The 25973-nt window shown below is 35.9% G+C and overlaps 1 protein-coding gene across 1 annotated transcript in view; it reads left to right on the forward strand.

Annotated features, from left to right (window-relative positions):
• The window catches only part of SNTG2 (syntrophin gamma 2), a gene marked incomplete at both ends in the record, with an annotated part of 248656 nt that overhangs the window by 186659 nt on the left and 36024 nt on the right, over positions 1 to 25973 (forward strand). The window contains 3 exons of the mRNA XM_082048487.1: positions 5321 to 5359; positions 18647 to 18763; positions 25654 to 25725. Coding sequence (XP_081904613.1) covers positions 5321 to 5359; positions 18647 to 18763; positions 25654 to 25725 — 228 coding nt within the window. The remainder of the gene's footprint in view (positions 1 to 5320; positions 5360 to 18646; positions 18764 to 25653; positions 25726 to 25973) is intronic.

Consider the following 25973-nt stretch of genomic DNA (forward strand, 5'->3'; position numbering starts at 1 on the left):
GACCTGTTACTAAGTATTTAAGAAATACTTTCTATTGTTCACTTTTTACTTTGACACATTTTTAGGTTTTGTTTGTGCTGATACTTGTTTCTTGACTTTATCAAACCTGCACCTTAGTCATTCTTACTTTATCTATGCCTATCCATGTTATTCTTATATACATCCTTTGTCCTGTATGTGTGCATACCATTTTTAATAATTTCTTTTAGAATTTTAGTTCTTAAAGACCTCCATTAATTGTTTTCTTAGAGTGCACCCTGTTTTTCACATATCATTTTACACGAACATATTTTATTTTGCTATTTTACCCTAATACGATCTCGTTCAGCAACTGGCAGTTCTTTGTCAGATCTCCTGCTGATGCCAGAAGACAACCTTAATGTAGGCAGTACAAAAATAACTCTGCCACAATGTGACACTTCTGCTAATGTCAGAGTACTCTTTTGAAGTACTGAAACATCTAACTTCTATGCAAAGGCAAATTCTCTGGGGATCAAGAGCAAAGGAGGAGTCATCTTTTAATAGTGAAGTTGTGAGAAGTCATCACTGCATAAGGACGTTAGCCTGTCTAGAAAGTGTTACTTCATAGATGAGAAATAGTGATTCTGGTACTAGCCTGGAGAGAGTTAGTTCTTGTAAGACAGAGGTGCACGGGGAATATTGCAACATAGAGAAAGATGCGAGGATATTTTTTCAGCCCTCCTTACTGATATATGTCTTGTATGCTTAGGTCAAAAAATCTCTTAGTAACTGTGAGCTTTACAAGCAGTATAGATTACTTTTTCTTCTAAGGACCCTTGCCCCAAATTATTCATCACTCTGTTCATATTCTTGTTTTTCATATACTTTTCTACCAGTGTGAAACTTCCCTCTTGTCTTCCTTTGTGATTCAATCACCAATCTTCTCAGCATTTTCAAAGCTTTTCACATGTACCATTGGCAGAAGAAAATAGAGATGGATCAGCACCTCACATTTATTTCTTTCTACACCACTTTCCTCACAGAAGGAGGTACAGTTGAAGAAACTGAGGGGAGAGAGGGAACAGAAACTGGCAGTGAAGCTGCCATGACAAAACAAGGAACACAGGGAACAAGCTGATCTGCATGTACTTCTTGCTCCTACTCTTAATTTGGTGAGGTAGAGGGTTCTTTGTAGGCTGGAGTGGCAATGCTGTGCTAGAGATGGTTTTCTAGGAGAGTGTTCTTTGGAGTAATTTATATTTCTCTCTCTGTTTTGTACCATTCAGATAGCCAGCTATTAAATATGCTCATCCTTTCTTATGGATCTTAATTATTTTCTTTGAAACATAACACTGAACATTAATGTAGTCATAATCAGTAGAAACACCTAAAAGTAGTGCTAACAGTTCATTTACATTATAGGGGCTTGTTTCTTATAATTTTCTCAAGGTTTTATTTTTTTTTCCACACTATATTCTAATAATGATATTTAAAAAAAAAAAAACACAAATAAGAGAGTATTTCATAAGCAGGTAAGAGAACAAGCTAAGATGTAGTTGTTCCACTTCAAACATGATTTATGATTTTTATAAATCATTCCAGCAATTTCATTGGAGGATGGTAGAAATTTAAAATTCGTCTCCAAAACAAGATTATGAATCTGGATCGTATTTATGCCTTTGACAGCTTTTTTAATGGTGTATGTCATACTGTGTAAACCCTTTCTTTTATGCCTTCATGTACACATTTATCTAAGTGTTAGTCTATATAGGAGTAGAGTGAAATTTCCGTTTGAATAGGGAGATATTTATGAAATATGAGCTTTGAATATGCATATAATAAAGAGGTTTGAGAAGGTCTTGCTTTCTTTACACCACAGAATGTGTGGTACATGTGGATGGAAATGAAATCATTGTTTATAGGAAGCAGTACACAAGCCTGACTGCCTCAATGATTGTACAAACAATTCTATTCCCAGGGTGGAAACACATGATAATATTTCTTTGTTGCTGCTTTTTTTTGTTTTGTTTTATAAATTCAAAAGTTTCCATTTGAAAGTACCACAGTTCAAACCATTGAAATTGTAAAGGGAAGTCAGTGGGGGTAGGAATCACATCACCCACATCACCTATGTTTAGCCAAACAGCAAGGAGTTGCTTAGGATCATCTTACCACCGAGAAAAAAGGAAAATAATAAGTGCCTGTCAAGGTCCTTCTCTCTCCCTGCTGTGTGGAAATAGAATATAGATACATTAGAATGTAGGTGTACTTCTTTTTTTTTGGCTTGCCCAAGTTAAGTGAGATATATCCCAGCCTGAGAGGTGTTCAGATTTAGATTTTAGATGCCCTGTATGTATTCATTTAGAACAGAGTAGAGGAATTACAATTGCTTAATAGTTCCTTTTCCAAGTTGCCTACAGATCCAGGTTTTTGGGTTTAGTTCCCCTGCTGTCTCCAGCTCCCATTGCTGTACTGCAGTGCTGAAAGCTCATGTGCTGCCTGCAAGGTGTTGTGTATCCCATTTGTATTCCTGTCTCTTTGCACCAGCTGGGGAGGCATGTAGAGAACATGTGGTGCCAGGTGAAATGGAGAGTGCGTACTATTATCTCCTCAGCCCTGTGACATATGGATGTAATATGATGCAGAAGGAGATCTTTCCTCTCCCCACAGTTACATCAGGGCTGCAGCCATCCCTGCTTTGAATAGGGAATGAGCTAAGACTGCTCAGTGGAGAGCTGTGGAGTCCAAAGCATTGCCTTTACCGATGAGTAGCTGGACTGGTTATGAGGGTGCACTTCACAATACTCTACCCTCACTCTGCAGAAAAACTTCATGGCCAGTCTCACAGACATTTTTCCAGGCACATCTGAACACAATAGTAGGATAACAAAACTTCTTCCTGTCATATAGGGAGCTCTAGTGGTTTGACTAAACCAAAAAGGCAGGTCAAAGGATACAAGATCCCCGGCAGCCCTGTTTATTTGCTGTGGGCAGAGTTGTGTGCAAGAGCTGTGAGGAACATTGGTGGGAGCCCCACCTCTGCTTGGCAGCTGCATGTTGGCTCCATCCTCATGACCAGTCCTCATCTGTGCTGTGGTGTGAGTGCCTGTCCCAGCAGACTGTGACCCACCCCTGTTGTGGTGGTCCCTCTTCCTCTGGGGTGGCAAGGAGGTGATGTGGAGCATGGCAGGGCTCTACCCAAGGTCACAGCCAGGCCTGGCAGATGTCTCAGGCTCCCAGCAGGTCTGGCTGCCTCATCCCCAGACCCTCAGTCACTGCCAGCTGTCTGACTCACCAGCACATCTGCACTGTTTGGCCACACAACTTAATTAAAATAGGCTGCAAAAGTGAGCAGATCGAGAAGGAACCCTGATGGTCCACGATGGGTTAAGACTGACTAGTGATCTCCAACAGTCCTAACCGTTGCTATTAACGTGTCCGTACAGTCAAGCTTCCTGCTGTCATCCTGTACTCCTCCACATCACATGTTGTCCTAAGAACACTTGTTATGGTTGTAGATAATTCATTTTATGTAGAATAGTGACTTGTTATTGCCATCTATTAGCTACAAGTGTGTGTAGCTTTTATGTATCATTACATCCCACAGTTGTACTTTGCTAAAACTAGATAGGCAATAGTCTCATGGTCATTAGATGTTTATGTTATAGCTAAAGAAGCTGTGATACAGCTCCAGACAGTCCAGGAAAAGACCAGACAAACCCTGACACATCCCGAGGCCTGTGTCATTAGTATAACACAAAGCCTGTTGGCCTCTTACAGGTGTACTGGCTCTGGCTGGCATGGAAGTGACTTTCTTCATAGCAGCCATAAAGTGCTGTGGTTTGGATTTACGGCTACAGCAGGGTTAATAACACAACGGTGTTTTGGCTGCTGCTGAACCGTACTTGCACAGCATAAAGGCTTTAACACTTTCTCACTCTGACACGCCCCACCCAGGGAGGGGTGGACAAGGATTTGGGAAGGAACACAGCTGGGATACCTGACCCAAACTGATCAAAGAGATATTCTGTGCCATATAAAATTGTGCTCAGCAATAAAAGTGATGTAGCAGACAAAGAAGGTGGGGGGTTGTCTTCCACAGTGGCGGTTGCTTGGAGACTGGTTGGGTATCAGTCTCCTTGTGGGAGGCAGTGAGTGATGGCCTTTATATCAGTCATTTTTTTCCTGTTTCCTTTTACTTACTAAGCTCTCTTTATCTTGACCCATGTTTTTTCTTGCGTTTGCTCTTCCTATACTCTCACCCTTCCTGCTGGGAGAGGGAAGGGAGTGAGCGGCTGTGTGGGGCTCAGCTGCTGGCCAGTCAGCTCACCACAGCAGGCAATGGCATCGCCGTATTTACTGAGGTGCACTGCTGCAGACATGCTCTGTTTCCAAAGATTATCCACAGATTTGATCTTAAAAGTCTGGTACAGCCAAGATACAAGGAATAACCTTGGATTTCTTCTACTCTTTTCCTGTGGCAATTCCAGTTCTCCCTGTGCATAGCTGTAGCTTTTGGCCTTCTATCACAAGCTTTTCTTTTGTTGTAAAACAGGCTTTTTGACAACAAGATCCTTTGGAAGTACTTATCAACTGTAGGAGAGTTCGCAGACTATATCCTTGCTAATAGGGTAGTCTGCCTTTCCAGTCACTTAATCTCTTTCTGCCTAGATTACATACCATTACTACATTTACTAATATTGCACTTTAAATAAGTGTTTCACTTTGAAGAAGGCAATATCTGTCAGGGTTTGTTCACCACTCATCTGTGCAAACTATGCCAAAGAAAAATCAAAATTAACAGAAGTCGTCATTATCTGTCCAACATAGTGTTTCATAAAGGGATGAGGTTGGATCAGGATAGATTTCTTTCGTTATCTGAACAGAGAGCAAAAAGAAAGATGCATAATTTTATCTTGCAGAGTAAACGAAAAGGAAAGCCTAAACAGTATTCCCTTCATCTTTAAACAGATTTTACATTCTATGACCTTCATTTCACAGGTGTTTAATCACATGTCTCGTTCTGCTAAGCAGTTGTTTAACTGACACCTAAGTGAGGTGTCTACAGTACAGTATAATATTTTCATTCAGAGTGGCAAAGTTAAATTCATAAATGCAAATCTTTATGAAGGATTTAATGAAAACTCTGATAAAAGGCTTCCCATCTACTGAGTCCTTAGTTTTGTATATTTAGTGTAATAGTAAAAATCTAGTATTTATCAACTGAATGATTTAATTTCTTATAAATATAATTTGGAATGTTAATACCGTATTCAATAACTAAGTCAATGCTAATTGCTATACAGAAACATTTCAGCATATTAATAACACTGTGTATTCTTCTGTCTCTCTTTCATAGATGAAAATGGCAAATAAATGCTGTTCTCCATCAGATCAGGTAAAACTTCCATTATATTATCCAATTTTTTAAATTCTTGTCATTGCATTAACTTGCAAAATTTGTAGAGCTTACATACACATGTTCAGTCAGTTTTAAAATTCTGAGTCTTCTATGGTCTGAAGTTCTGAAGTGACATACTTGAAACAACAGATTCTTACTAATCCACAATAATGAGTAGAATCCTCCACCGTAGACCTAAAAAGTGGATTAGATGGAACCATGAAATAAATGAGGGGGAGAAAGGAACTCAGGAATAGGTCTTGGAAATTGTAGCATATGTTTGCGTGCAATATTACAGCGGTGAGTCCGACAAGTTAACTCTGTATTTACATCACATGTGGTGTACAGATAGCCAAGGAGTTTATTACAAATCCAATCTGTTTTGCATGCATCATGTTGTGTAGACTACGTTTGCCATAGCTGTCTGTCTGGCAATTTGGAGCTCAGGAGCCTGATGAGATATTTCTTCTGCTCCAGCTAGTCCTGAAGACCCAGATGAATTTACTGCATTGGGAAGTATTCTTACTTCTTGTAGCATTGCAAAGAGTTTTTTAATTTACTTTGTAAGAATATAATAGTAGCGTTTTCCAGGCTAATTCAGTTATTCTGGAAAGTACTTTGAAGCCTGCATTATAAAACTAATGAGTTTCACTTACATGTCCTTTCACTGCATCAGTCTGGCATTGAATCATTACTCAGGAAGAAAGAACCCAATCCCTGCTGTTTCCAAAAATGCTGGATTTGTAGATTATAAAAGTGAAAATTAGGCAAGATGCCTTTCATACTGTTTTATTGCAGAAATGTGTTATGGAATTTTATTACAGAAGTCAAAGACTGAGTCAAAAAAATCTTCATATCAGGATCAAATATATATTTATTAGTTTAACAGATTATATATTCTTCCATATTTCATCATTATATTTGTAAAATGTACTTGGACATTTATAGACTCTTCTAGAAGTTATTTAAAATATTTAACCATTGACATTTTCTTGCACAGGAAACTGTTTTCTTATATTTGGGCCAATACTTTGAAAAAAAAAAAAAATACCAGTCTGGAGTTTACTTCTGTGTGTAGTAGTTAATCAAGTTACCCCCAAAACCAAAATAAACACCTATTCGGTAGAAGAAGAGAGCACCTAATTACTCTCTCTGCCATGGCTTTTAATTATCCGTTAAATTGCTATGAAAAACAGATAATTATGAATGCCAGGGGGTAAGGTATTGAATTTGGTTTTATTTTGTAGGATTGACTCTCTACTACAAGTATGTTAGTAACTATTTAAAGTTTATTCATGTCAGTTTGGGCACACATCATGGGTTTAGTTGGTAAAAAGAAGAGATATTCTTCTACATTTAAAAAAAAAAAATATTGGCAGCAGTTATACAACCTATCACTACCTACCTAATTTGATTTCTTAAATAAACAAACTTTTCTGCATAAACTGCCTAGTTTATGGAGTGTCAAGGCAGAAAATTATTCTGTTCCAGAGAGCTGTTCAAATATGGAACAACGTTTTAAACCATCCTTTATAGGATCTTCTTTTCCTGTCTTGCCTATACTGACATCCAACGAAGAGTAGCCTCTTAATGTATTATCTAAAATAGGTGCCTAAAGTTAGACAATACAAATAAATCTATTTCACTTTTTCCATTCCAAATCTAAAGAGAAAAGAAATTAAAATTAGGACCTTAATTTCAGGACTTGAAAATTTAAGGTGGGCCTGACGGCAACAAACATTGAATTGTCCTCTGCCAAAAACAAGAGTAAGAAAAATAAAGTTTATTATTAATTTGAGCTGATCAAGTAAATAAAACTATTAAACACAGAAATATTAAAGGAGCAAATATGAAAAAGACAGACTTTAAAATGTCCTGTGAAAATTTGCTTTAAAAGCAACCAAACTGTGAATCTCTCATATATATATATACATATATTGAAAATAAAATAAAATAAAATAAAATAAAATAAAATAAAATAAAATAAAATAAAATAAAATAAAATAAAATAAAATAAAATAAAATAAAACTTGGCAATGATAACTGAAAACTGAAGAGGACTTGAGCTGCCCTGGATTGATGGAGCCTATTAATGTCAGTTACATAATGTTTGTACAAACCTAAATAACTCTTGTTAATGCAATTGATTTAAAATTTAGAGAAAGGTTAAGTTTAAGAGATTGAAGGTCACTTGAAGAGAACTGCCTTGAAGTAAAATTGGTGATAGCTCCAAAATTATCTTTGCTTTTGAGTATGGACATTCCTGAAGAATTAAAAAGCTCCTCAGACTTTCATTATTGTATTGCCGACATCGAGTTTTCCTTATTGCCTCTAGAGTCCTACTTAGTGTTTCATAAAGGGAAGATGTTGGATCAGGATAGATTTCATGCAAATTCTGCGTTTCATAGATCATTAACAAACAGGGATTCATGGTCAAGAAAATAAAAAAAAATACTTTGCTAAACTTGGCTTTCTTCCCTGTCTTTCATACTGCCCCTGACGGGTTTTACTTGAAACTGAATCTCCAGAACATTATGAGTTCCATGAGTGTACACCTAAGCAAATTGGAAAGTGGAAGGACTAAGATATGGATTCCTAGGTCTAAACCAGCTGTATTTATCGATTTCCTTGCCAAAAGAAGATGTCAAACAAAGTTTCAACTTTACCCTGTGTCTATGATTTGAAGTTAGAAAGAGGTAGTAGGAAAAGTAGTAGTAGTTGCAGTTATTATATTTGTACTGTTAAAATAAACAGTACCAGGTCATGAAGCTGATTGGCATAGTCTGGCTACTGCCACCCTTCTAAATTCCCTTCTCCCACCAAAGCAAGGTGTCTGCCTTTAAACTGCCTATTGGAAATTATTCCCACTAATGCTTAAAATCCCAGACTGTCCTTGAGAATTGTTTGGAGAGTTCTAGTTATCCCAGGGCACATCATGCCAGTTAGTCCATGTCAAGGACTACAATCTTTTAATACATATGCAGGAAATACACAAATTGGAAATGTATTGAATATGTACCACTGCTGAATCTCTGGCTCTAATAATCTGTGAAGATGATGAAGCATACAGGATCTACACACTGGGTACTTTTAGAGCATGTTGGTCCTCCACGAGGAGCCAGTTTGTACATTATGTTATTGAGTGTGGAGGATGTTTACAGCTGCCATTCTCCAAATATAACTTGACTCTGCTTGATATAATTTATTACAGTACTCTAGAGACTTCAAAACACTTGATTCTGTTTTATCAGTAAGCAGTTAGGTTTGGGACTTAGTTTTAAAAGGCATAGTCACTGCTGGAATGCTCTATATTTTTTATGAAATGGTAAATTAGGCAATTCTATGTGCAGAAGAACTGTTTGCTGGGTAGTGTTTTTATGTTTTTAAGACTAATACAGTAATTTCCTGTCCTCCATTATAACAATACAGTTGCTTCTAAACAGAAGTGGAAAATATTGACCAGATATTAATTAAGAAGATGTATATTTTTTCTTGTGATGTTATAACACAGATTTTTCACTACTTCCTATGATAATCTGTTGTCTTGTTTGTTTTGATTTCTTGCAACATCTTCTTTAACCTCCAGAGGTAATTATACAGAAAATGAAATCAAGAGACAGTGATTGTAAAAGCATAGCATGTGATAGTACCAGGAAGGCCAGGACACAGATTAAGATACAACCAGCAAGGGATAGATGGGTAACAGAAAATTATCCTCTAAGTGCATTAATGGCAAGAACATAAAGGAAAATGTTTGTCTTCTTCTCAACATATCAGAGGTCAGCATTCACTAAAAAGGTCAAATGCAAAAAATGGTTGTTTCAAGTAATACCAGCAAAAGCCAATAATTCTCAGATTAGAATACAAAGGGAAATTTTAGTGGTACGTATGCTTTTTATGCTTGGTGATATTTGAAAAACCAGTCAAAGTAATCTCAGAGCTATTATCAAGATATTTCAGAGAATTTCTCTCTGCCAGGCGACATATCAAAAGACTAGGAAAGGGCAAATATCATGACTGTTAACGGAAAGAGAAACAGAAGTTGGAGAATTAGAGAGTAGTCAATTTAACTTCAGTGTCTAGAAAGAAATTTGAAATAAACAATTTTTTTGTATGCAGCTGCAAGATAACAAGTGAATGACTGCCCTGAAGGATTTGTCAAGAATAAATAGTGACAACCAATCTACTTTACTCCTATGATAGTATAACACATCTTGTGGATGGGTGACAGGCAGTTGCTGCAATGTGTCTTGATTCCAGTAAGGTTTATGACATTTCTTGACATTACAGTATTTTAAGCAAGTATTATACAGATATAGTTGTACAGTCTTTGTTGGATAATCCAATAATAGGTATAAATGGTTCAGTTTCAAAAGTGACACACTGACTAGAGGGCTTGAGAAGGTCTGCCCTGGATCCGGTTCCCTTGAATACATCCTTTATAGTATGTTACCAAAAGTAAGCCTAATAACTTTGTAGACATGAAGCTTTAAAATGCAGTCTTGCAGCATTGAGAATAATCTTGACAGATTGAAGAATGAGTCTGAAAAAGAGAGTGGAAGCCAATTATGGTACAGCACATAAACAAGAGTAATCAAGTATATATGAGGCTGTGGGAAACAACTGGAGAAGTTGTTACTGGAAAATACTTGTATCTGGGGATGTAAATCATTTAAGGGAGGTTTGATACATCCTTCATCACCTTGCTAGCACTTAGAGAGGCCATCCCGGATGCACCTGACTGCCCAAGTCAGTCAGATAGAGATGGTCTTAGAAACAACAGATTTATTGTTATGATTTATTATTATGAAGTATTATACATCAGTTTGTGGTAGGCAGGTATGGGGCTGATCAACAGAGACCTCCATTCATATGGTTTACCTTATATTCCCTTTTCCCCCATTTTTCCCCCTTCCAGGTAGGCAATGCACCAACCTTGTACTGTTTCCCCACTGGCCCTTATTTTGTGTGATTTTTAGGTGCTTATTTAGTTATTTCAGACTTAATATATGATACCATCACCATTGTCAGTAAGTCAATACCCCTTTTTTCACTATCTTTTGACATTCTTCACATAAGGGGAGTTCCTGATAACTTCCTTTTCATATATTTCACCTGCTTGTTTATCCCATTATCGTCTTATTAGTTTAGTCCAGGGCTTGTGTTGGCCAACCAACTTTTCCTTTTGCACTGTATGCAATGGTCAGCTGTTTCCCACATTGTCACCTTGTCAGTTTAGCATCAGGCCAGGGCTGGCCATGTACCCACATGCCATAACAATCAGTGTTCTTATGGCTGTTGAGAGAGGCAAGAATCACCTGCATGAGTTACTGCAAGACATGCTGGCTGTTCCTGCTGCTGTAAGGCAGGAGTTCTGCGTCTGATTTTGTGTGCTATGTTTCTGAAAGGATATTGACCAGAGGTTTTCCATGGCCTGTGTCGAAAGAAAGACACAGAGGGAGGCATGAAAGAAATATTCAGGAATTATAACTTTGTGCTCGGAGAATAACATGTGAGAAGAAGCAAGGAATAGTGCCACACAGGCTGCACATTCTTGTTTGTGGAACTGAATAATCTTTTTTTACTCTTCCAGTCAAAGGCCAAAATCATTTGAGTTTTTAATGGATAGGGCAAAAAAAAGTCTTAAATTGTGGTTACAACAAGACTGATTCATGTTTGACATGAGGAATAGACTTCCTCATCACTCGTAAAGATAATAACATGCCGAATAGATTGTTGAGAGACATTACGAAGTCTCAGTTACTGGAGATCCTTAAAATATTAAGGAAGCATTTTTCTTTTTTTAAAAAAATAGGTATCATGGGTACTGTGTGTTTGGAGGGGGTAAGGTACTAAATTTCATAGAAGCCTCTTCTCCGCTCTTTTTTTGTTAATTATATGATCCTAATTCTGAATAAGGAAGTTTTCAAACATGGCGGGGGGGTTTGCATTGTTCATCTTAACAGCACTGCTGCCCAGGTATGCCATGAACACATTTGCTTGGCTTCATGCTGCAGAATAAAAGAAACCCTGCACATTAATTTTTTTTTTTTCTTTTTCTCAAAAACAGTGAAAAACCTTTTAAAAATACATCATATAACAGAAAAATTACTTTCTCCTAATGGTTATTCTGGAAAGGTTAGATTCTTGCAGACTGTAATTTTACAATTTCCACCTGTAGAAAGCGAGCAAGACTAAATTCCCTTAAGAATAAAGAGACTATGTACAGATATAATTGAGATCTCGCTTGGTAATTGTTTTATCTTTATTTATATGGGAGGCCAGTTATGCAGTTCCTAATAAAATTGGCTTGGTGTGCTTCAGAGATTTTTTCTGGGACCTCAGGTCTTCCACTTAAAAAAACTTACTCTAATAGAAGAAGTACCAATTTAAAGCACTTTAACTTTTTAACTTTTTCACCTAGTCAGTTAGCTAATATGTAGTGCCTCTGTGAGGTAAATAACTATTACTACCGTACTGATTTTAAAGACAAGCAAACTTAAAAAAAGAAAAAAAAAAATCTGGATATTCACTAAACTCAGCAAAACCAATCTATACATAATAGAATTCTGAAAACAGTAGTTTCATTTCTGAACATATTTCATGAAGTCTCACTATTATTTATAAAACAAGTATGTTCACAGTATGTTCATGGTATTCGTATGTCCCATTTTTTTTGTTAATGAAGTAGTTTATATTATATTACTCTTTGAAGTTGTAAGACTTAAAAACGTTGCATTCTAGAAACTCTATAGAATGTGTCAGGCAAAGGAAAACTATTCCTATTTAAGAAAAAATGTACAAGAGTGTATCTAAGCAGTGTTTCTTACCCTAATATGTTGGCCACATCTTCCAGCATTCAGCTGGGTCTGTGGTGTCTCTGCCAGTGAGTGGCACAAGGCAATTTGGTCTTTGGTGAAGAATCACGGTCTCTGATTAAGCTGCCTTCCTGAGCTCCCCTTAGCTGTTAAAATATATATTTATATTAAAAAAAAAAAATCAACAACTCTTCTTTATTCTCCCTTTTTTTGTATATTTCTGTCTTGTGGGTTGTGAGAAAGATTTTAAATTACAAAATTGTCTCCAAAGGCATCTGCTCTTCACAGCTTTTAGAACCCATTGTTTTTCCATTCAATATTACAGAACTGTGATTTCACTGGATTACTACTATGAGATCAGTCCTTCTTCAGGATTATTCTCTAATTAAAATTATGTTAACATATTTTTAAGCAGAATTATGATTTTATTGATTGGGGCATAACATGTAGAAGGAAGCTGAGACTGAGTTTCTCTGAGGACTCTTGCAACAGCTATAGCAAAACAGCTATAGTTTGAAAGGTTTGGGGTTTTTTTTCCCAAACTGCAGAAGAAAAAATTTGAGCCTTTATTTGGTGAGGAGGACAATATCTTGTTAGGTGTATTTTATTGTTGTTGTAAGAAGGATTTGTGTTTTCCATTTTTATTTAGTTTGGTTCATTCCTGGTGCACAAGTAGTTCTGCTGATTTAGTATAAGGATGCATAGCCAATAAGGCAACTTACCTGTCTTCAAGAGTGAGTTTTATGTTTCGGATCCTAACTTGAACAAGAAGGCTATTATGAGAAAAGGTGAGTGGCACAGCTGCAATTTTCCCAGCCTCCTTGTTAAAACAAGCAGATGAAATGGAGAAACAATTATCACTACCCAAAAGGACTCAGAATCCAAATTTTGCACAGGCAGCCAATTCCTTGGAAGACACATGAATTCAGATACATACCTGTCTTCATTGTTGCCTTTGGGTTAGTGTGGACATGTTGCTATTTGTGGTGTTCATACTGTGCCCAGCTTGGATTTATAAATTTCATTCTTGAGCTGAAGCACATAAAACACTTGAGTTTTGTAATTTCCAAGTTCTTCTGTAGTTTCATCTCTAAAATGTTATGTTTTAAATAGTCGCCATTCAGACATAACTGAATCTAATTGATGTGCTATGGAAACAATTAATATACCACAATAAAACTGCTAGCATTCCATTTTTTTTTCTTTTTTTAGTTAGTAATTATGTTTCTGTAAGGACAGCCTTTTTTTTTTTTCTTCCCCAATACCTGTACTTTTCAAAACATTCAGTCTACTACTTGCTTTGGAAAGGAACAAAAAAATTGCTCAAACTACCTCAAGATATACTTCTCTTTGCTTTCTTAATTTTGTATTGTTCCATTGTGCTTCGTGATATGACATTGGTTCTTAACTTGCAGGCCAAGCTGGCATCTGCTGTACATTCTTATCCCACTTTAATTACATAAGTGTACCCATCTGTTCTGACATTTCATACATCAGAGATCTACTTGATTTTCTTTCTTCATTTCCCTCTGGAGTGTTTTGCATCATTTACTTTTCATAACTATTTAACTAAAAGTGCTATATACAAAATGTACTGATTGCTTTATTAAATGTAGCACATGTTAAGTTTCCAGTCATTGCAGCATCTGGATTCTTTATTGCTGAAGAAAACCAATAACTGCAAATAAGAACTTTCATTTATCTGCTATGATTGGATTACATTTTGTTAGTGACTTGTTTTATCTCCTCATAATGAGTGCGATTGCTCATTTGGTTTGTATAGGAACATTTTGAAAGTGTATTAGTATGTATTAGAAACTTAATAATACATTGATGATGTATGGGTAATTTTCCAGATGCGTGGGTCATTTTCCATGCAGTTTCAAAGAGCAGTTTCAAATTGATCATGAAATATGGGAATAAAATGGTGAAAGCATTGCTGAGAATGGGACAGCTTGTGGTGTTATGCCTTATGAGCACTCCTTAAAATTTGAAATGGCAGATTTCAATCCAAATAACAGAACAGTTTTTATCCCAGGACTAATATCCCCACCCACATACTGAGACCCAATTTGGTTTAACCCCAGCTGGCAATCAAAACCACAATAGCTGCGCACTCACACCCCACCACCACCCATCAAGTAGGGGAGACAATTGAAAGGCAGGGGGGAAACTCATGGGCTGATATAAAAACAGTTTAATAAAATAACAAAATACTACTACTCCTACTACTAGTAATAACATATAAAATGAAGATAAAATGTAAAATAAATCATGCTAAATGCAATTCCTCATGAGCTCTGTCCATGCCAAGCAGCCAGTCCCAGGAAGAGAACAGCCTGGTCCTGAACTGCTGATCCCAGGGGAGAGCAAAGAGGCCAAAAAGGCAGAAGGGGCCAGAGGCCAGCTGAAAAATAGCAGAACAGCAAAAGGCAGAACTAACAAAAACTAACCAAACTAATGGAACTCCTGCACAGAAACTCAACTGGAACAGAGCTGAAACAGAGCAGGGTCTAAATGACCAGAAACCCCCAATACCATTAAATATGAAGCATGAGGCTAATGGCATGGAATATTCCAAGGTCTGTCCCGTCTGTGCCCCCTTCCCAGCTGCCTCACAGCTGCAGACTGGAAGCCCAGAAAGACCTTGGTCTCCTAGACAGCAGCTAAGATATCAGAAAGTTCTTACATTCTCTTCCCTCTAACTCAAAAACGCTGCAAAGTTACTTGAAGGTGGTATCTTATTATTCTCAAACTAAATCCAAACAGTGACCATGCTAGCTGTGAAAAAGAGGAGTTTCTAAATGCATGAAGAGAATTAACTTGCTTTCAGTCAAACCAGCACACTCTTCTAGCTGTTTTTCTTCCTGAATGTATATATGCGCTGAGATTTCTTTCAGTATTCTGCAGATACTCTTCTCCAAATTTTAAACTGATCTACAACTGTGCTACTTGTTGAATTTTTCCACATCTTCATTTAAAAAAGTGGAACAAATTTATAGAGGCCTTCATTGTATAGGTGTCTTTTAGAAAGTTCAGGAAATGCCTCAACATTTTGTTTACCAGTACCTTTAATACTTAGTTGTTTCATGGTGCTAACACACAAACTGTAATCTTGGGATTTAAAAGACCTTTGGAAGGATTTGTTTTGTTTTGTTTTATTTTTGTTTTGGTTTGGTTTTTAATGACATTGAACTACTATATACTAGCTAGTTTTTACAGATACGTTTTTATTTTCTTTTGTAATATATAAATCATCAGACCATTTTTTTCTTATTTCTACTGTGAGGTATATAATTGTTTCCTCATTCCACAAATTTTGTTGACAATGCAAAGCTAGGTAATAGTTTTAAAGAAAATTGAAAAAAACTTTTAATCATTTTCTGATATTTCTTGAGAATTATAGTCAAATTTGGGGAAAAAATAAGTGTGTTTTTTATATTTTTTAAGGGTTCTAAGACTTTCTCTTTGCTTTGATGATCTATCATTTTAGTTTTTTTTCTGATTGGAGTTCTTTTTTCCTGCAATTGGAGTTTTTGTTAGTCATTTCAATCAAGCAGAGTAAGATTCAGTGCATTGTATTCAAAATGTAACTGAAGTATTGCTGTTCGGTTTTGTTTAGACTTTGATGATGTGGAATGAATAGGTGACCTTATCACAGTCTATATAGCTCAAGAGTGGTATTACAATGTTGTCATTCTTATCGTTCTTGTAATTATGTTTTTTGTTGTTGTTACTGTCTGAGCTTGAGAGATTTCAGCATACAGAACAGGTTAACATGGAGTTTATAGCTGTTAATAATTATAAAAATCTGTTTATTGTGTATACTGTGTATACTTCAAACCAAGTCTCTTGATTCTGAACTGCCACAGGTAGATTGGTCACAGTATAGTGTGACTGCAATAAAAATAATAATAATACAGTTCTATTTCAGTAAAACACTTAGAACACATGCCCAAAAATGTGTCTGGAGCTAATTAGAAAATGCTGTCTTGTGTTCATAGCTAAATACATGCTCAAGAGACCTATCGAGAAGATTAAGTACTACACTAAATCAAGGCTTCAACATTTGGTGCTCCTGTCGCATCTTGCAGCCATAGACAAGAATACAACAATGACAGGGCCTTCACACGAATTCTGTAAAATAAATAAAGGAAATTATTCCTATTTCACAGATGGAAACCTTGGACAGAAAGCACATTTTACTTCAGCTAGAGAAATTCAGTGCCCTTTTTCTAAATTTAGAATTTTATTCAAAGAAAGTACAGTTGTCTTTTTCACTACTGTTGGTACTTAGGACTAGTGCTTACAGACCAACCTGTGGTTTCAGTCAACTAGATAAATCGGGTTTTTCCTGTAAATCACGTGTGTATTCTGAAGTGCAAACACATTCGCAACAAGTGGAGAACCTCAGCAATCTCAACAAGTGGAAGTCTTCTGATACCATTCTGCCCTGATTTTCAATGAAGAACTTCGCATTTTCCTTCTTTTAATACATTAAATGAACATCTATGATTTGCAGCAAAATATATAGTTTTCTTTCTCAGAAGATGTCATGTCTGCTTTAAAATATGATATTCAGTGAATGACCTGGGCACTTTATCTGTGACTTAGTTTTGCCCTTTGACTTTCTGGATAATTCCAAAATTATTTGGTGAGTACTGCTGTAAGAATAAATGGTGAAGATAATGATAAGGAACAAAGAAAACATAGAAAGCCACATCCTTTGCTTATCTGTTTATCAATTTAATCGGTAAATTACATTTTCAGTAAAGATTTTAATACTGTTAGAGGTTAATAAATTGTGTCCATTTGCAAGACAGCAAACATGACTTTATGAATGTAAAGGAGAATATTGTATTTTTTGTTCCCTGCAATTTGGACATTATTCTTTTTGTCTGGATTATATTATATTACCATGCTGATCAACTCAATATATAATATTTGTAGTAGATTGTCAAAAATACTATCGTATATTTTGTTAAAGCAAAGAAGTGTCTGAACATCCTGTTTTTAAACCTTTGCTGACTAGTATAGAAACAATTTTTTGGTGAGAGTTATTAAATTTACACAATACCAAAGTGAGAATCAGAAAAGCTACTGTATTTATTGTGCTGTTCCTTTGATCTCCTTTAAATGTTAATGCTGGAGCTTGGTAAAAGAGCAAAGAGAAGGTTTATCTGGCTCAACATATTGATTTACTATTTATTTCTAAATAAGTTGATTGATAAGAGACATAATTGTTACATTAAGTAACAAAATTAGAAAATATGTGAGATTTTCATGATATAAGAGCATGAGCATGCATCTATACTATCAGCTACACGTTGTCCATTCTTTCCACCTTTGTGCTCTGTTGCTAATAGCTACAGGTACACACACTGGGCTTTCAGAAGAAATGCATTCCTGAGATCATCACTTATTTCCCAAATCTATGCATAGAATGAAAATAATTAATGCCTTCTTCAGTCTGTGCCCACTGACTTCCAGCAAAGCTCTGCGGGCTCAGTATATTCACAAGTGCTAAGACATTTCTGCCCTGTGTAATTCAGTATTGTCCATAAGTGTAGCCTTAATTGAAAATGAGCAAGCTTATCAATAAAAGCTATACAATCAGATTGGTGGATCACTCTAGATTTGAGTACATGTTTCATGGGCAGTATGTTTCTCTTACTGTGTGCAAAATGAAGCCTGTATGTTTATGTTTCTTATTTTTGGTAGGTAAGCACATATAATACCACCACACCATGGCATTATTCCTTTATATTAACCTCAAAAGGGAATCATATAGTCTTTTTTTTTCTTGAAATTAATTTATTTGAACTATTAAGGCATGTGTTGCAATACTGATAGAACAAAGTTATGTAACAACTGAATTTGACATTTTATTCTATGAGAAAAAAAATCATCATGAGATAAAGTGTATATAAAAGTATATAAACTCTGAAAAAAAGCTGATGTGACAACACTTTGTTAACAGTGGCAAATGTGAGCATACAGAAAGCTGTTTGATTTCACATTAATCTAGTGATTTGTTCAGATGGATTTCTTTAGAGTCACATGTAGCAGGAATTTCAGTATGTCCAAGTTTTGACTGTGCTATTGATTATGCTGGACCATGTTTTTTATAAGTTGCTGGCTGAACTGTTTCAGTACACTTAGAATTTTTACTGGCTCAGGTGGGGATCTACTGAGACATACATAGGTGGCTTTTAGAATGGTGATTATTTCAGATAACAGTCAACCTGTGCTCTAAGTTTGAGTCTCCTCAAGGATTTCTGACACACTGGCATGACACCAAACACTTCAAGAGTACAGTATTGGTGGGAAGGCAAATGTGAAGAAGGGGATGATGCATCCTATTCTAATATGATCCCTCTGTCTTGTGAAAAGGCTCAACCTATTCAGATATATCTTATGCTTCACTGAAAAATGAGCTTTAACTTTCAGTTATTTTCTTTTACAGGTCATACATATGGGATGGGTAAATGAGAGACTTGAAGGAACTGATTCATCTCAGCTTTACAAATTCAAGTTTCTGGCACTGAAGGGTTCATCCTTCTACATTTTCAGCACTCCACCGGTAAAAAAAAAAAAATGATATTATGTCTGGGTTTGTTTTTTCTTACTGAGCAAAGTTGTCAGCTGAGATTTCAAAAGCAGTTAAAGCCATAGATGTCACCGAATTTCAATAAGCTTTAAATATTTAACCTCTTGCAAGGTCCTCTGAAAATCTTACTGTACCTGGATAGTTCAATGAATTCCTAATAGGTAAGAAGTGTTTTACTTTTGAAACTTGTTACGTTCAGATTTTTCTGTGGTTGGTGACACCCAATATTTCTTATCTTACATTTAGTCTAAGGTATTTTGTAGATGTAGTGAGTTGGTAGTTACTCTGTTTTCTGATAGACAGATAAACCATAAAAACCACCATCCATAGGATTAGTAGAAACTTGTGGATTTTGCACACAGGCAAGAGATTGAACTGTTACAAAGAATCCAATGCTGTGTACAGTTTAAACAAGTCATATCATCTTGCTTTGATAATTTACATAGCTAGTAATAAGAATTTTATTTCACAACAGATGACTTATCTAGTACTTATCTAAAAATGCTAATAAAAATTAATTTAAAAAATGAAAGAGAAAGGAGCTGTAGAATTCTGCACTCTTTAAAAGTGACCCATACTTACCACATAGCATTTTTTTAATCCTTTTTTTTCTGGAGCCTTTGCTTTAAACAAAGAAAAAGAGAATAAAATACGGAATTAGAATGCAATTTCAGTTATACAGCTTCCTTACAATTTTCCTCAGAAGGTGGTCAATCTCCCAGTTTTTTCAGCTGAACCAAACAAAATCTGTCCTTTACGTGTGTACCGTCTGCAGTACCTTTGGGAAGTACATACACTTCTAACCTTATATGAGAATAGCCTTAATGAGAAGCCATCAGTAACATTTTCTCTCTATGTAGGTTGAAATTGTAAATCCAGTGATTCCTGCTAACATCAAGCATTTTTAAATGGCCAAGCAATACTACTCTTTCTAAAATGAGACAGCACATCTGGGAAAAGGTTAAGTTTTTTTCCCCCTCTAAAAAATTATTTCCATGTATGTTAAGTCAAACTAAAGTTTTATTCAAGTTCAATAGTCCAATTAAAATGCAAAAAATCCCCCCAAATATTAAAGAAATAAACAACACACTACATGAATGCTTTTCCTTTATGAATGCTAATTATTGCTTGCAGACCTGTTATTGAAGAAACAGTTTAGATATAATTAAAACGATCCTTCTACATGATAATAGTTGAGGATAAACTACTTTATTTATCATGTTCAGCACTCTACTAAGAACAGACAAGTAAGGGTGAATGTTTGATGGTATGTGTACCATGTTACTTGCCAGTATCTATTACACTCTGTTACGTTTCTGCACTTTTTTTTTTTTTTTTTTTTTTTTTTTTTTTTTTTTTGGTAGAAATTGTGGCTTTTCCAAAAAATGAGGGGACCCCTTTGGTCAATGTGTTACATCACCCCAGTACTCAGATACACCAGTAAGTGTGACAGAGCCTATAAATCATAAAACCTGTTGACCAGTTTTCTTGCTATTTAGTCATTCCACAGATGTTTTAAAACGGGCAAAAAAATAAAACAGGAAATTGGCAGTTTCCAGCAGTCACCCACCTGGAGAATTCAAGCCTGGATCTAAAGCCACACTTTGAATATGATTATCAGTGCCCTGAGGGTACTTCCCACTTTAACTGTCCCTGACCTTCTTCCTTGGAGCTCCCTCCACCCTTCCCACAGCCCAGGACCCCACTGCGGCTTCGCCAGGGCTGTCAGCTCCTGCCCCAGCAGCACAGCCAGCTGGTCTCCAGCTCCCCACAGCCCTGCTCTGTTCAGCCATGGCCCCAGTGAGCCAGGCGTACCTATGGGCCCTCATCCAGGCCAGCCACAGCCCATTCCTGACCCCAGGGAGGTGCTTGGTGCCCAGAGCTGGGACTACCTCCAGTCCCAGGGGCTGGGGAAATGCCCTGGGTCTGGCAGGGATGGAGATAACTGACTTCATAGCAGCCCATATGGCAGTGGGGTTTGTATTTGTGGCTAAAACAGGACTGACACACTGGGCTGTTGCTGAGCTTTGCTTGCACAGTGTTTCTGTTTCTCACACTGCTCACCCTGGGGGTGGGCAAGAGGTTGGGAGGGGACACTACCAGGACAGCTGACCCAAAAAGGCCAAACAGGATATTACGTACCATAAAACATCATGCTCAGCAATAAAAAATGGGATTTGGTCTTCAAAAGTAGCCATTGCTTGGAAACTGGCTGGCCATCAGTGTGCTTGGGGTGGGCAGGGTGTGATCACCTTTGCATCACTTGTTTTTTTCCTCTTTCTATATCTTATTTAACTGTCCTTATTTTGACCCATGAGTTTTCTTGATTTTGCTTTTCATGTTCTCTCCCCCATCCTGCTGCGGAGTGTCGGGGAGGTAGCGAGTGTCTGTGTGGTGCTCAGCTGTTGGATGGGGTCAGCCCAGTACAGGGCAATGGGATGGGCCCCGCCTGGTGCCCAGGGAGCCACCAGCCCACGCTGTGCACTTACACTGGTTCTGTGTCACATATCCCAGCTCTGTAGGTGGAAACACGAGTCCCCACACAAAGCCACACATAGAGCTCTTTCGCTATTGCTGGAGATATTTAGTAGTACTCTTCTACCACTTCTTCCACTGACTTTTTTACTATATTAAAAATTTTAAACTTGATCATTCTATCACAAAAATACAGATGTTTTAACTTGCATGATCCTTAGAAGATATGAGTTTAATGTTATTTTTTTAAGACATACTTCTATGATGGTCCTGCTATTTGCATACTCAATCAATGTAGTGTATCAATGTAGTGTGTGCACAGAGTAGATGACCTACAAGTCATGCAGTTATCTTTATTTGTAATGGCCTTACCCATAGCTTTACAACTGCTTGTAACAGCATCTGGTACAATTTCTACTCTTTTTCTGTTTCATTGTGTGTAAAAGATTATATGAGTGTAAATACAGCTGCTAACTTTCATAAGAATGGAAGACATTGTTACCCATTGGCAAAAATAAATAAAGTTGTGGAAAAAATGTTGCTATTATAATATGAAAGAAATTACTATGGCAAATAATATTCTATTTATACTCCATTTTAACAATATCTCAGATGGTGTTTCCAAAAATGTAGAATCTTCACCATAGAAAGAAATATCAAGAACTATATGATTAACAATGAATGATCTTTCTGCATTCCTAAAGTGGCTTATCTGACTGTATTTAAGTAATTTACAGATTTTGTTTACAGATTGCTATATTAGAATCATGACATATTTCTGAAAATTGCACATGCGAAAAACACCATTGCAGAAATATAAATTATTCTTGTGTCAATGTTAATATACAAGGACCATTTTATTGCCTTTCAGAAGCATCTAATTTCTGTCAATTTTCAGATCTTGAAAAAGGTCTGAATTCATACCGAAGAAGAAATTGGAGAGACATTATTCAAAATTGTCATGCAAAACCAAACTATTTTTTATGTCATTGAAAATTTCTAGAAGGTTAAACATTTTGGTTTTATGGAACATGTGCTGTATGTAGTTGAGGATTGTACTGTTTGATTTTTTTATGTCTTCCTCATAGTTCAGTATGATTTTTAAACTCTAGTCTTAAAATAGCCATATCTTTGGAGCTGCTATCTTACCTTTAACTACAAAACTCTTTTTTCAACATGATTAAATAAATAGTGCTGAAGTGTTTTACATGACAGCAGCTGGACATTCACTGCATATGCTGCTTATAGTTTTAACAAAAGGAATAAATACAAGAATAATGTGAAAGTAACAGAGATACTTCCACCTTTGAAAGACATTACAGAGAAAAAAAGCTTGCATAATCTAATTAGCACATGAACACTTTGAATGTTAGAAAGTACTGCTAGGTAAGTTCTAAATACTTGTATTTGTAATTTACATTGTACATAATGTCAGTGTAACGTATTTGGAAAGAGCTGGCAATGAATTGGAGGGCATAGACTTAGCTGTGAATGCTTTTGGTGAACTTTCTAACTTTGCATGCAAATCTGTCTTTATTTTGTTCACATATTTGCTAGGATCTGACTGCTCTTCAGTGTGTGTTTTGTACCATTGTGTTTGAGTTGTTTTGGATGTCTTCAGCTTCTTATACTGCTATATTGTAGTTGGTCTCAAGAATATTTCTTGATTTTTTTTTTTTCCTTTTTAGTATATTTTAATTATTTTTTAAAATTATACTTGGCTCCTGTTTTCCATTGAAGAGTGAAGAGGCCAGTGAAATTAATTCCTCTTGACATTAAATTATTCATCATTTTCTCAGGCCTTTTTAATACTTCTGGGTGGGTTGGATGCTTCTGTGTCAGATAATGCTGCATTCTCTGTATTCCAGTAATAAGTATTACCGCCACTTTGTTATTTTTTTTCCTTAAGTTTTACTTATTAAATGGATTCCTTTTTTAAATATATATTGGGGGGGAGGGGGGGGCAATGGAGATTTCTAGAATAAGATTCAGTGTTCATATAAATTCAGAGAGTATGTTTTGTTCTCTTTGACTTTAGTGAGTTTTGAAGTGTGATTCTCTTTTACATGCTCTCCGTGTTTACTTCTTATTTCTAGTCAACCCTTTAGTGCTGATCTCTGAATAGACATGAAAGTCTTTTATGCCTGTTGTATAATTGCAGAATTCTCTTCTAGGGAGTAACTGCTTTTCAGCTTGTTGTTTACTACTTTCATGTGTCAAAATGAACTGAACTTTATTGTTTTATCTCTATTTTAAGTCTTAACTTTTTAAAGAAAAATCAATGATTAACATACACATTTAAAGCTAAGTATATGTGGAATATGAGCCTGAACTGAGATCACTTGGTCTAAGTAAAACTAGATTTTAATATCTTGTTCATTTTTTGAAATCTACTGTAATGCGTGTTTTTTAAACACAAGGAACTTAAGGACACTCATGCTAAAGTAAAAAGTACTTCTGCAACACTTAACACTTTTGTAACTCTACATATTTATTTCAGTCTCATTATGGACTTAAAATTGTAACTTCAGGCTCCTATCTTTTCTGTCTTTGTTCATTTTTATTATCTCTGTGGTCAGCTCAGTGTTATTTGTGAGTTTACAAATGTTATATTTTAGATTATTTCTGAAAGGATTGATACAGGCAAATATCTACAAAACCAAGTAATCAATATGTCACATAATGCATTGACTTAGCTAAGGAGTTGGTCTTCCAATTATAATAATCACATTCACCTTCTGTTGGTCATAAATTCATGTGTTAGACAAACAAGGATTAAAGTGGAAGTTCAGTGAATGCTAATTGGTACTTTCATGTGTTTTGACACTGGTTTTGACACTGTTAGAACTAAATTCATATGAATGAATGTATGTCTCATTAAGTGACCCATTCTGAATATACCTTTTTTGAAACATTTTTCCAATGCTTTACTAAAAAATAATCTTGTCATGCTAAAATAAACCCAATAAATTGCAATATATAGAATACCTACAGAAACAATTCCAAGGGGATATATGAGAAAGACTTTTTTATTGCTTAAGAAATAAATTTCAGTATCTCATTTATCTTAGTTAGCTATCATTACCCTGTTATTAAATGTGTGGTAATGGAAAAGTCTGCAAGAAATGGAAACATCCTTTAAAGCAAATGAAGGGTAATGCACTGTTTTGTGAACTTTTCTGATTCCTTCCAGCTTTTCTCATTGACTATAAGTACATGATCATCTGTGATTTTTTTAAAAAGCTATGGAGTATATAGCAATAACATTTTAAACTTAGACGTACCATGATAGTTCTGAGAAAACTATAAATAATGTCAGCTGTCTGTTTGGATTCTAGAGTCCCTTTGTAATATGTTTGTTTCCCCTCCTTAAAATCCTTCTCAACATGTTCTCCTGATGACCTTGCACATCGTGATATTCAGACTGTTTCACTCTTGGCTTTAAGTATGGTAGCCTTTTTCTGACATACACAGTAAAAGAAAATCTTGGCTTATATAGGTGCTGACAGTTCTCATCATCACTAGCTACCTCTGCTGAAAAAGTCATGAGAGGTTACAGAGAGCCAAAGGATGAAAGAAATGCACAGGATAATGGGGAGAAGGCTGACGTATTCAGAGGGAATTTAATGGCACAGCAGTGTCACTGTTGTCCATGGTAGCATCATTAATAGCAGCAAAGAACCCCAACAGTTTAAATTAATGTTCAGGAATCAAAACAAATTATATGAGCAAATGAAGGTCCAGTCATGTCTCAACAGCTTTTAGGTTATAGATTGTGTCGCTCAATTCAGTTCCACAAACAGCATATTAAGTTGGGGCTTATGCTTTTTTATTTTGTCTAACCAGTAACAGGAATGATGGATTCTCCTGCTTTTAACTGAGATTAAAAAGAATCTTTCCCTTCGAGAAATTCAAGACCAAATAATGAACCGGCCACTTTTCTAGGCAGTAAACCATATTTTACAAGACACATGAAGATCCCTTTTGAGAATCAACAGTAATGGGCAAAAACCTGTATTATTTATTTTCTTTTCAAAACAGCCACCACATGGGTTCTCTATGTTAACGTATTGATAATTAAATATCCTTACTTAACTCACCAGAGAGATGATAAAGAGGTTTCCATCATACTGTAGTAATAATGGGGAAAAAATCAATTAAACTATTTTATACTTTTTATTTATAGTAAGACTCCTGTAGATGTTGTTTCTGTAAAAACTGAATGCAATTTGACAGTTTTTTCTAAATGCTGGATATTAAATGTAGTACCGTACCTATATTTAAAACATCCAGTAGAATAATGATGGGTGAAATCTTTAAATTTTTTTTCTTCTGTACATGTTTTAGAATAAATAATGTGTTGTTAATATTTTCTTTTGATATTATAGGTAAGCACACTAGACTGGGTACGAGCTGAAAAAATCTATAACCTCTGTGAGGTTCTATTTAAAATTCACAAGGTAGGTTTCCCAACAATTACAATTATATTATTTAGTAAAGCAAGTTTGCCTTTTCCTGTTAAAGATAAGCTCAAGTTAGTATTAACTTGGAACAGATGACATTCAAATAGTTTATCTGTTAAAAAAAAAAAAGCAAAACTATTTGAAATGGCTAGTGCATTAGCTATGCAACTATAAGAGACTATTGAAAATGAATTAAGCTCCAAGTGAGCAAGTTACTAAAATGCTTCAATAGTGAAGAAATTTTT

The sequence above is a fragment of the Streptopelia decaocto genome (assembly GCF_964273445.1).
Source record: "Streptopelia decaocto genome assembly, chromosome: 3".
NCBI classification, from domain to species: Eukaryota; Metazoa; Chordata; class Aves; order Columbiformes; family Columbidae; genus Streptopelia; species Streptopelia decaocto.